Source organism: Mauremys reevesii, linkage group 4, assembly GCF_016161935.1.
Source record: "Mauremys reevesii isolate NIE-2019 linkage group 4, ASM1616193v1, whole genome shotgun sequence".
Taxonomy (NCBI): Eukaryota; Metazoa; Chordata; order Testudines; family Geoemydidae; genus Mauremys; species Mauremys reevesii.
In genome coordinates, this window is record NC_052626.1 from 31,245,550 (window position 1) to 31,258,077 (window position 12,528).

Consider the following 12,528-nt stretch of genomic DNA (forward strand, 5'->3'; position numbering starts at 1 on the left):
ATGCTGATGTATTATGACTAGTTTTCTTTCCCAGACCTCTCATGCCTTTTTCAGACATTTGAGTTCAAAAGAACCTTCAGTTTCTGTTTTAAGGGAACAAAACCCTTCTTCGGTTCGTCACAATGTTCATGCTTAAATCCTGATTTTAGCAGTTGTCCAACAGGTTATCTGTATGGGTTACGTTTTCTGATGAAGAGATAATAGATTATTTTACAGCATATTCAGCTGGGACACAAGTTGGCCTTTACAATGAATTCTGATGGGCTGGGTAGGGATTAAAAAATACAGAATATATATATATTCCTGGTCAAAGCAATGAGAGTAAAACTGCCATAGCACCTTTTGGGGATGGAAGGGGGATAAAATTGAGTGAAATGCAGCAACAAAACCTTGCTGGAGAGAGCTAAGCAACTGGCAAAGGAATGTGATTGGCTGAGGGTCTATAACCATACAAACAAAACTAGGAGAGATCTGTGTGATGCTGGGGAAAGAGCAGAGTGAGTGTGCGGTAGAGTGGAACGGGAAGCCAGAATGTAGGCATTTAGCACCATAGCAAGTGTGAGATGTAGAGCAAGAAATCTGGATTTTAAATAAGAAAACTTCTGAAGAAACTAGAAGAAAGGCAGAGTGAATTTTGGGCACTCAAAACTCTGCTTTTAAGAGAACTGCTCCCAGTTGTCCACAGAACAACTATTAAAAGAAACTGTGTACCATGCATTTCCTCTGGAAGAGCCATGAATGAGCGAAATGCTAATTAATTGTGGTGATACCAGAGAAGCATGAAATATTGTGGGATTAGATTTCCAGGGATGAAAGTTACACATGGTCAGGACGCTTGATTTGATGACTGAAAAGACTGTGACTATAAAAAGGCATAGCCCAGGCATGATGAAGCTTCAGTGGTAGTGTTGTCTAGAGACCCACAAAATACAGGGACTGCCAGAGGCTGCATTAGAGGCTATCCTTCTCTCAAAACTGGCTGACTGGGCAACAAAATGGCAAATGAAATTCAGTGTTGTTAAGTGCAAAGTAATGCACACTGGAAAACATAATCCCAAATATCTGTACAAATTGGTGGGTTCTGAATAAGCTATTACCACTCAAAAAAGAGCTCTTGAAGTCATCATGGATAGTTTTCTGAAAACATCTGCTCAGTGTGCTGCGGCAGTCAAAAAACCTAACAAAATGGTAGACACCATTAACAAAGGGATAGATAATAAGACAGAAAATATCATAATGTCACTATAGAAATCCCTGGTACTTGCACACCTTGAAAACTGTGTGCAGTTCTGGTGCCCCATCTCAAAATTAGAATTAGAAAACATACAGATACATGCAATAGAAAGATTAGGGGTATAGAACAGCTTAGGGTATAACTGGATTCAAAAAAGAATTAGATAAGTTTGTGGAGGATAGGTCCATTGATGGCTGTTAGTCAAGATGGTCAGGGTTTCCTAAATGCTCTAGATGTCCTAAATGTCTGACTACTAAAAGCTCGGACTGGACAACAGGGATGGATCAATCAGTAAATTACCCTGTTCTTTTCATTCCCTTTGAAGCATCTGGCATTGGCTGCTGTTGGAAGACAGGATACTGGGCTAGATGGATCACTGGTCTTGAACCCTCATTGCCATTCTTATGTTCTTAAATAAGCTTTTATAACTTTGGTATAGTTGCTTATTATCCTATAGAACTATCCTCTGCTCAAATAAGTTTTACCACCAGGTTACTGTTACACTGTATGTGGATTTATCCACTTACAGAATTACTGTAGTAAACTGTTTACATTCCATTGTTTTTTCTGACTTTAGACCTAGATACTAGGGATGTGCAATCTGAATAATATATATGCTGCTAAATGGAACAAATTTTGGCCTATTTAGAAGGTACCAAAACATTTGTTTGTATACTGGAAAATTTTTACTCTTGTTAAGAGTACATGGTTCTCACTGTACAACCAGCCTCCTGCTAGGGAACTCCTCCTCCCTGCTGAAGCTTTGTATTATTACAAGTGAGGGGTTGGATAATGGTCTACAACTTTCTCCTTTCCTCAGCTTTTCTTCATATCAAGGAGCTGCATCCCTTCCTTACCAGTTCTTCAAGAGATCTGGGGTGGATTCTCCTTCTTAACCATTTACAACAGACCATGTCAGCACTGGGAGTAGCAAAGGCTTCTACTCCATTACTGAGCCACTGCACAGATCGCATCAGACATCCTTTACACTTTTTAACTAAGAAAATTCTCTGAGCCCCTTGCTGCTGGGAGAGAGCATGAGTCTCTGCTGTTGATTGTGGAGCTTGTCATCTTTAAAACCTAAGGGGGAAATGGTGGACCGGATCCTGAAATGAATGGAATCACTGCTTTTATAGCCTTGACAGGACTTTTCAAACATAGTGACAAATTTCTCTCTCCAGTGCAAATAATAAAATACACACATCAGCATTTCCCAAATTGATTGGGAAGCTGACACCATCATAGTCTGGGGGAGGGGACAGTAGACAAGAGAAGCATTGGGATAAATTATGCAATATGTGTCTGCATTCACCACCTCCTCCACTTTAAGTGTACTCTGATGTTACTACATCAAACTGCAGCAGTTTACTGAAAGCCATCCATATTGTGTCTCTTCTCTTGTGAAGGCCTGTAATGTCAACAGTCACGTGACCAGCTCACGTTTACTGTTCGCAGTTTTAGGCAAGCAATCACCAAGCTTATGTCTTTGACTTCTGTGGTAATCAGTTTAACATCTTCCTGAAAAGCATCTGCTGCTGGTAATTATGAGAGGCAGGATACTGGACTAGGTGAACCTTTGTTCTGATCCAGTCTGGCATTTCCTGTGTTCCTGTTTTCCTATCTCTGTAAGCAGTGTAAAACTACTTCTTCTTTAATCAAGCCCAGTGAGCCTCAAATACAATTTGAAATTACAGAACAAATTTACAGTGGATTTGTAAGTATTTAAAAACACAATGAGAACTATAACTTTAAATGTTTATGGTCTGGATAGAAAAACATCAGTGCTAAAGATTCTCTGCTGACAGTTAAATATTTAATACATACGCTTAATTTATCATGAGGGTAAATTTATCATACTGAATTGGTGGAAAACCTATTTCATTTTTCATTTACTGGAAAAGAGATACTATTTCAGACTGAATTTTAATATCTGTCAGAAAAGCTTTATTTTGAGAGACTAATCCATTCCATTCAGCATTTTCAAGATATTCTTCCTGCAAGGAATTATTAGGCTACTAAACATTTTCTTCAACATTGTTGATTAGCTAAAGTTTACATCCCATGCAATTTAATCATGTATCCATGCAGGGGCATATTGTGCTCAGCCTATATATTTTAGTTCTGTCTTTCTTTTTTGCAATCTATTATTAGCCTTTAAATAGACATCTAATTGCACTCTATGAAAAGACATTGCAATTACTAACATCAAAGTGCATGCAGCAGCAGCATAAAGGTTACAGCATATAGTACCATCACAAACCTTCTTTGAATCATTTATACTCATAAATGAAATGCTGAGTTAAATCTTCAGTGTTCACAGTGGCTACTCAATTTGGCATCAAACATTGCTGCTAGTAAAATCATAACATGATTTTAGTGTACATTCACTCACATTTGTGCATTTTACATCAGAAAAAGTCTGACAGCAAACATCCAGAAGTTAAGACCCAAGTTAGCTTTTTTGGTGAAGCCTGTGTTATGGAAAGGGTTAAGGTGTAGTATTTAACCCAGCCTTTGTGAACATTTTTGTCTTCCTTTCTTCCCCTCCCATCTCTACACACTGATGTAATTTTTTTTATTACTTCTGCAGGTTCAGTCCATGCAACGTCAATAGCAGCCTCCAGAGTGGAGCAGGCACTGTCTGAGGTTGCTTCATCTTTGCAGAGCAGTGCTCCTAAGCAAGGTCCTCTGCATCCTTGGATGACTCTGGCTCAAATCTGGCTTCATGCAGGTACTGGAAAACAAAAACAACTTTTTTTTTTTCCTGTTCACTAACCTATGAAACAGCCAGGAATCTGTATTCATTTCATTCAGCAGGTCAGACTCTATTATCATTTGTCAACTGAAATTGGAGCTTTTAAGGACACTTATTCAAAGTGTGGCATTTTTTTGCATTTCAAGAAAGAACATTATATGTTTTATAAATTAAACAGTGGTCAATAAGGATGGCATTTAGTTTTTAATTTAATAACCTTGTCACAGTGTTGTTGCATTTTCTAGCTACAGTTTAGACTGTATTAAGTCGTGGATTTCTAAAATTTCTTATTTGGCAAATTTGTCCTTGAGAATTAAGGGTTGCTGTGTTTTTGTGGAACTTTTTAACTAAACGTCAATCACCATAAGAATGTTTAATAGTCTTGGGGTCCTAATAATAAAAATAATGCATATCATAGTTTGCTGAAATTAACCATAGAAATATAGTTTTAATGTGAGTTGCTTCTATCACTCTACATAAGGGGGCACAATAATTAAAGTTTATCTTCCAAAATATATTCATTGGATGTGGAGGTTTAAAAAAAGGGGAGACTGCTTTTTTTTTTTTTTTAAAAGGGGGCTGGATAGGTTTCTGCTTTTTTCCGTGTGCAAAAATTCAGATACTTCTAATATATGCAAGTGCTTCTGTTACAAAGGGTGGCAGGACAGTATTTATTACAGCTACTGCAGACCACCATAATCATTGTGGGCTGGATCTGAAAGGCACGTGTTCAAAGTAGTGCTGTAAACATGGTATTTAGTATTTCAATAAAGTAAAAAAGTTGCACATTTGTTTATGCTCTTTTCAAAAAGTGTGAATGGAGGTTGATGGAATCGTGTGGCAAAGCAAGCAATAGATTGGGCCCAAAACTTGAACTAGGCCTCTGGGCTGACAGTGTGAAGTGCTTGCTGGTGCTGGCTAGTTGGTTGTTGTTTAACTTTTTATACTTAAGTTACTGAACTTTTGATTTTGTTTTTTAAAAGGGGAAAATTTGGATCCTGGTATTGAGGCAAGCAAAGGAATGGAAACACTTAAATAGAAAGCACTTGATTCGTACATAAGATAGGGCAGCAGTTTTATAATAGGATTGCTACATGGTGGATCAGAACTTTGCAGACTAATGGAGCAGTACCACTGTCCCCTTTGTAGGCATTATGGTGTCTGAAGCTTCTTGAGAAGCTAAATAGCATGGAACATAGATGCCTTATTTCCCCTGGAGAGGAGCAGGCATTTACAGGAATATCAGATATTACAACTGCAGCTGGAAGAAAAAACATTAGCACTGTATAAAAGCTTAACTTGACAACAAGTTAACTGGAGCAAACCAGTATCATTTTGCTTTTGAGACACCTATCCAGTGTAAAAGTGATAGTGGGCTTCTGGTGTCGCCATTTCTTGGTTTGCCTGTTGGGATGTGTGGTAGCATTTTCCTAACTGGTGAATGATCTGGAATGGAGTTTGTGCCCAAGAGTGGCCTGAAGCTTTGCACCAAACTCTAAGTCAGAGAGTGTCACTGATGGCAGTGGATGGTAATAGTGCATTGCATAATGGTTTATGTGAAAACAGTGTTCTAATCATTCTTTTAAAAATATTCAATTTGAAAAGTAGTTCTTTGGGTGCTTGCTCATGTCCATTCCCATGTAGGTGTGTGCGCACTGAGTGCACAGTCGCCAGAAGGCTTTTCCCTCAGTGGTATCTGTTGGGTCGGCTCTGGTGCCCCCTGGAGTCACACCCTCATGGTGTTGTATATAGGGGCCTGCCACCCCCTCAATTCCTTCTTTCCCTTGTGACGGTCGCTGGAACTGCTCGTTCTTGCTCTGCAAGTACTCTCCCCAGTGGACTTGTTGTATATTTTCCTGTAAATAGTTCTAAAAATGTTAGTAGTTAGTGTTTGCAGAACTTACTAGTTGCTAGTATAGAGTAGGACCCCGTTTATCAGGATTCTCTCCTGTCCAGCACCAGGGAATGCTTCAGTCTCTGGGGTTTAAGCCATTCAAGGCTTGCCACAAGCTTGTGCCTATCAGTGATCCCCACTCAGCTTGCCTCAAATGTTTGGGCGAATCCCAACTGCATGATCATTACAGGATTTGTAGAGGTTTCAAGCCCCAGACCCAAAAAGAAAGGGACCAGAGTGTGACATTGCACGCTATATGATATTATGAAAATATGCTAATGAGTATGAATATAATGTGACTGGAATATGCCAGTCTCTTATAAGGTATCATTACAAAGCTTATAATCTACTGAGTGTGTTCATCCTATTTTCATGAATGTATCATTCTTGTATCTGAAACTAGAAATATGAAATATAACTCTGAGGGCCTATTGTAATTATGCAAAGTATGGGCCATTAATGATGGTTTGGAATCTTGATGGCTCCCATTAACCAGGACAATTGTCTGCAGATGACTCTGTTTTACTTGTAAGTCTCCCTGTATACGTGTGTGCTGGCAAGTGGATAATGAAGTCTTACAGTGTCTGACATGTCTTACAGTGACATGGAATCCATCTTTAACCTGGTACTTTTCCATTTAGAAGGGGGCGGTGGGGTTGGAGACCCAGAGAGGGACAAAGGATTCCCGCCTTATGCAAAAGATATATAAGTGGGTGGAACAGAACAAAGGCAGCCATCATAAGAAATCCCCTAGCTACCACCTGAGCTGGGAAAAGGGCTGGACCAGGGGAAAGGGTTGTGCCCAGACTAGGAAGGCATCCAGACTGTGAAAGAAACTTATTGAAACATCTCTGAGGGTGAGATTTTATCTGTATTCAGTTTTATTACTGTACTAGGCTTAGACTTGCATGTTTTATTTTATTTTGCTTGTTAATTCACTTGGGTCTGTATGTCACTACTTCGAACCACTTAAATCCTACTTTCTGTATTTAATAAAATCACTTTTTACTTATTAATTAACCCAGAGTGTGTATACCTGGGGGGGAGGGGGGGCAAACAACTGTGCATCTCTCTCTATCAGTTGTTATAGAGGGCGAACAATTTATGAGTTTATCCTGTAAGCTTTATACAGGGTAAAACAGATTTATTTGGGGGTTGGACCCAAATGGGAGTTGAGCATCTAAGTGTTAGACAGGAACACTTCTTACGTTGCTTTCAGTTAAGTCTCCAGCTTCGGGGCACGTGGGTCAGACCCTGGGTCTGTGTTGGAGCAGACTGGCATGTCTGGCTCAACAAGACAGGGTGCTGGAGTACCAAGCTGGCAGGGAAAGCAGGGGTAGAAGTAGTCTTGGCACATCAGCTGGCAGCCCCAAGGAGGCTTCTGTGATCCAACGCATCACAGAGAGACTTAAGTTCCTCCTGATGGAAGCGGCTCTTCATCCCTCAGAGCCAAGTCACCATGACTCAGCGCCGAGCACCTCTGCCTCTGTGAGGAGTACACCTGCTTCTGTGAGGGACGGTCACCGCAGCCCAGCCTCTCTGGCACCAAGGAGAGATTCCTTGCTGGTGTCACATGACTCCCGGCACCACCACAGGTTGCCAGTACAAAGGAGGTCAGCGCAGGAGAGCACGTGGCACTACTCCCGTTCGCCAGTACTGCGCAAGAAGCAGCACAGAACCAGGCAGGGGACACTCCCCTACCCCAAAGCCCACCAGTCAAAAGGACTCTGGCAGAGTGAGAACCACACAAGGGTCAATGACTGCTGCTGTGGCACCGTTGACTCTGACCCCAGAGAGGGAGCCGTTGAGTCCAATGCTGTTGGACTCTCCCCAAAGGGAGAGCCATAGGAGTGTGGGACTGGCGCTCCCATCTATGCCAGACATATTCCAGGTGGCACAGGATCTGATGTCCCTCCCAGTGCCACTGTTGCCAATTAGACGTGAGCCAGCACCGGAGGCAAAGCCAGCTATGGTACCAAGGCCCCAGGTGCCGTTGAAAGGAAAGCCAGCAGTGATGCAGCAGCATTGATTGCCTCCATCCCAGCACCACTGTCAGCACCACACCCCCATGGTCCTCTGGGGAGTGAATCCTCGGAGCCGGAGTCCTATACCTCACACAGGAGTCAGCACCACTCGGACCGCCGGTCCTGGATGGAGGACATGAGCCATGGGTTGTCTCCTGCGGTCTGGCAAGCACAGTGGCAGATGCCTGTAAATGGCCCTTTGGGACTTTGTGTGGAGTGTTTTCCATCAGTCCCAAGGACCCCAGTCAAGGATGTCATACTCGGTGGCATCGGAAACTAGAGCCCTGTCGCCGCCTCCTCCTCTAGTGGTGCAGGGGCAGGACCAAAATACTGAGCCTGGTACCTCACATCAGGGACCAGCACCACAGGACCTGTCAGGAGTGGATGGCCAAGAGCAATGTACTGGTTCTGGAATCCTCTTCCTCCTCTACAGATGAGGCAGTTACAGGTATCTTGGTGGCATCCATACAGGATGACCACAGGGCGCACCAAGAATTGTTGAGATGGGTGGCACAGAACCTGTGGGTCCAGGTGAAGAAAATTTCTGAGCTCTCCCATGCCTTAGTGGACATTTTGGCACCTTTGGGCCCTTCTCAGGTAGTCCTGCCACTGAATTCTGCCATCTTAGAACATATCAAGGCGCTCTGGCAGATTCCAGACTCTTACAGCCTACGGCAAAGAGTGTGCAACACAAGAACTTTGTTCTCCCAAAAGGATTTTAGTACCTATATACCCTGGTTTCCGGGGCTCTGGTTGTCTCAGCAACAAACAAGCGCAAATGGCAGGGGCAGCAGGGACTTATCCTTAAAGCTAAGGATGCCAAGAAACTGGACCTCTTTGATTGACAGACAACTATGCCACAGGAGCACTCCAGCTTTGCATTGCTAACCAGCAAGTGCTCCTTAGCAGATGCAACTTTAACTCCTGGGGTGCAATGACGAAGTTTAAATTGGTCAAGGAAGGTAGGGCAGTAGCGAAGGCGTCCCTGCAAGTGTCTCTGGATGTGGCTGACTTCACCATACAGACCATGGCCTTGGCCATGGTGATGAGGAGGTGCTCTTGGCTTGAGGAAGCCACAACCACTATCTCAGTTCTACCAGTCACAGCCAAGGCAGGACTATAGTAGAAAGTGGTGTAGGGGCTACAAGAATGGAGGCCCTCTACTCAACCCTTATCGACCCACGGATTGGGTTTGGCCAGGCAAGCGTCCAGCTCCAAGCAGGCCTGTTGAGGGGTATGTCTGAGGATGGCATACCAGTTCTTTGCCAGGATCCAACCTTCCCTACTTTTGTGGACTGGCTATCCCACTTTTATTGGGCATGGGCCCATATTATGTCAGACTGCTGGGTGCTACACATGATAAGACTCTGAGATACACTCTGGAATTCAGTTCTTCCCCTCCTTCCCAACCTGCCTCTCCATCCCTCTTAAGGGACCCTTCTCAGGAGCAACTTCTACTCCAGGAAGTGCAAATGCTTCTGCAGCTGGGAGGAGTAAAGGAGGTTCCTATGGGGGAGGGGGTTCTACTCCACTTTTTCCTAATCCCCAAGGCCAAAGACAGTTTCAGACCCATCCTGGACCTGCGAAACCTCAACTAGTTCATGGAGAAACTGAAGTTCCTCATGGTCTCCTTAGCCTCCATTATCCCCTCCTTGGATCCAGAAGACTGGTATGCTGCCCTCAACGTGAAAGATGCATACTTGAACATTTCAATCCTCCAAGACCACAGGAGATTCCTCCGGTTCGTTGTGGGTCAAGTTCACCATCAGTTCACACTACTGCCATTTGGCCTGTCAGCACCCGTCCCCACTCCCGTCTTCACAAAGTACATGGCAATAGTCGCGGCCTTCCTGAGAAAGCAGAGAGTACAGGTGTGCCCCTATCAGGGGTCAGTCCAAAGGCCAGGTGGAGGCTGGGCGCACATCCAGCTAATACTGTCAACCTTCCAGAGGTTGGGCCTGTTACCACAGAGAAATCAATTCTTGTTCCTGGCCAAAGAATAGAATTTATTGGGGCAGTCCTCAACTCAGTCCAGGCCAAAGTCTTCCTGCTGGAATCAAGAGTCCAGGCATTAGGGTCAGTCATTCAGAGCCTCAGAAAGCAACCTACCATCACGTCACGAATCTGCCTGAAACTTCTGAGCCATGTGGCGTCCTGCACGTATATTGTGAAGTTCACAAGGTTACAACTCAAACCACTCCAGGCTTCGCTAGCATCCACATACTGTCCAGGATTGCCTGGACATGGTGATCACGCTTCCCCTTCCTGTGGTCAGCTCCCTCTTGTGGTGGTTGTACCCGGGGTCTGTCTGCTTGTCAAGCATTCCAGTTTCACATGGATGGCAAGTGTGTGTCAGTGCTTACAGACAACATGACAACAATGTCCTGTATAAACAGATAGGGTGAAGTGCATTCCTCGCCTATACCAGGAAGCCCTCCCCCTGTGGGAGTTCTGCATAACCTGCTCGATCCATCTGGAGGCTTCCTACCTTCCAGGGACTCAGTACATGTTGGCAGATCGTCTCAGGAGATCGTTCTCCAATCACGAGTGGTCTTTTCACTCAGCTGGCATCAAGGACATTTTCCAGAGGTGAGGGACTCCCCAGATAGACCAGTTTCCGAGAAAATACAACAGGAAGTGCCTGCAGTTCTGCTCCTTTCAGAATCACAGCCTGGGCTTGCTGGCGAACGCATTCCTTCTCCCATGGAAGGACCATGTTTTCTATGCATTCCTGCCTGTTTCACTCATTCACAAGATCCTGAAGGTCTAAAGGGACAGAGTGAGGCTGATTCTGATAGTACCAGCCTGGCCACATCAGCATTGGTTCACCACCCTCCTAAACCTGTCGGTGGAAACACCAATCCCCCTGCCTATGTTTTCAAATCTAATCTTTCAGGATCACAGTCGCCTCCAGCATCTGAATGTCAAGTTCCCTCATCTCACGGTCTGTAAGCTCCATGGCGGAACCCCTCAGAGCTCATGTGTTTTAGCCTGGTTCAGGAGGTCTTGCTAGGAAGCAGAAAACCATCCACCAGGGCTACGTATTTGGCAAAATGATTCTCCATCTGGTTAGGGCAGAAGGGATTCTTGTCCTGTCAGACAACAAAATCGTGTATTTAGTACTATTTGCTTCACCTAAAGCTTCAAGGATTGTCAGTAATGCAATTCCAGGCCTTCTCTTGACAACTCAGAGTCCTTAGGCCCAGGGGGGGCAAACTATGAACCACGTTTAGGGCTTTGGATCTGGCCCACAGGATTGCCACTCCCATGACACTGCAGGCTCTGTGCCACTCCTGGAAGTGGTCGGCACCATGTTCCTGCAGCCCCTAGGGGTCGGTGGGGGGTACAGACGGCTCCTAGCCCTCTGCCACACCCCTCCTGCACTTCAACCCCCTGCCCTGAGCCCCCTGCCGCACCACTCCTGCTCCCCAACCCCCTGCCCCAGCCCTACATTCATGGCCCTGCATGCAATTTCCCCACCCAGTTGTTTGCCCGAACAGTAAGCAATCATCGAGACTCTGAAGTAGACCTATTTCCCAAGCATCACTGGTAATTAGCTACACAGATCAATATAATGCAATTGCCTATTTTCCGCCATTTGCAGATGATTTGTACATTTTAAAGAAAGATCAATACAGTGATATCACTATATTTACAGTTCATTTAAATGTTAAGATGTTCTTTTGATCTCTGAATTCACAGAATACAGCAGAGACAGGAACCATTTGGTTACACTGTTAACCTCTAACTATATATATGTAAACACACAACCACAAACATTATCTATAAATATGTCCCTAAAGGTCATATTTGGGTCATTTATCCTGCAGGACGCTTATCTGTATACTAGCTTAAATATTTGTCATTCATACACTGTAGTCTATATTAACTATACCTTTAGTAACAGTTGGTCATACAGTAAAAAGTAACCATATATTAAAGATCTCTAAGACACCATGTCATTTAGCAAACATCACTAACTTGTTCATTGGTAGGAGTTTAGCATAACTTTTTCAAATTGTTGGAGTTCTTTGCCATTAAGAAGTAATCATGTTTATTTTTAGTATTGCTGTATTTCTTTGTATACTTAACTAGCCTTGTCTTGCATTGACCATTTTATTGTGCAGAAGTAATTAGGTAGCAACACTGCCAAGTAGTAATTATTTCAGAAAAACAAAAGAATGAGAGCAAAAGATGTGCTAGTGATTAGTATGGTATTTGGTTGAAGTGCCTTAGAATTCCTATTAATTCTGACAGTTCAAAAAGAGGTGACTTTTCCTCCAGAGAATCACACAGAGATTTAGAATTGGAATGTGCCTGTAGGGATAGTCTAGTCACTTCCCCTGCATCATAGCATCACTTGTTTAAATATTCATAAGCCATGCTAAGCAGGCGAGTGTCTGTTAGCTTTGAATATTTCCAGTGCTGATAATTTTCACAGCCTCCCCTTGCAACTTGTTTTATTTTTCAACTCATCGTTTATTTTTCTGCGTATTCATCCTTAATTTTCAATGTTGTAGCTTAAACCCATTACTCCTTATTCAGTCCTCAATGCCTAATTAGAACCAGTGACTGATCCGCAATGTGTGGATGCGAACCATGTCCTCCCTGCTGTGGGGAA

General features: G+C 43.6%; 1 protein-coding gene across 6 annotated transcripts in view; it reads left to right on the top strand.

Moving 5' to 3' along the window:
* The window catches only part of TTC7B (tetratricopeptide repeat domain 7B), a 310,511-nt gene that overhangs the window by 231,321 nt on the left and 66,662 nt on the right, over positions 1-12,528 (top strand). For all 6 annotated transcript variants that reach the window (XM_039537948.1, XM_039537945.1, XM_039537947.1 and 3 more), the window contains one exon: positions 3,825-3,965. In XM_039537948.1, the coding sequence (XP_039393882.1) occupies positions 3,825-3,965 (141 nt within the window). The remainder of the gene's footprint in view (positions 1-3,824; positions 3,966-12,528) is intronic.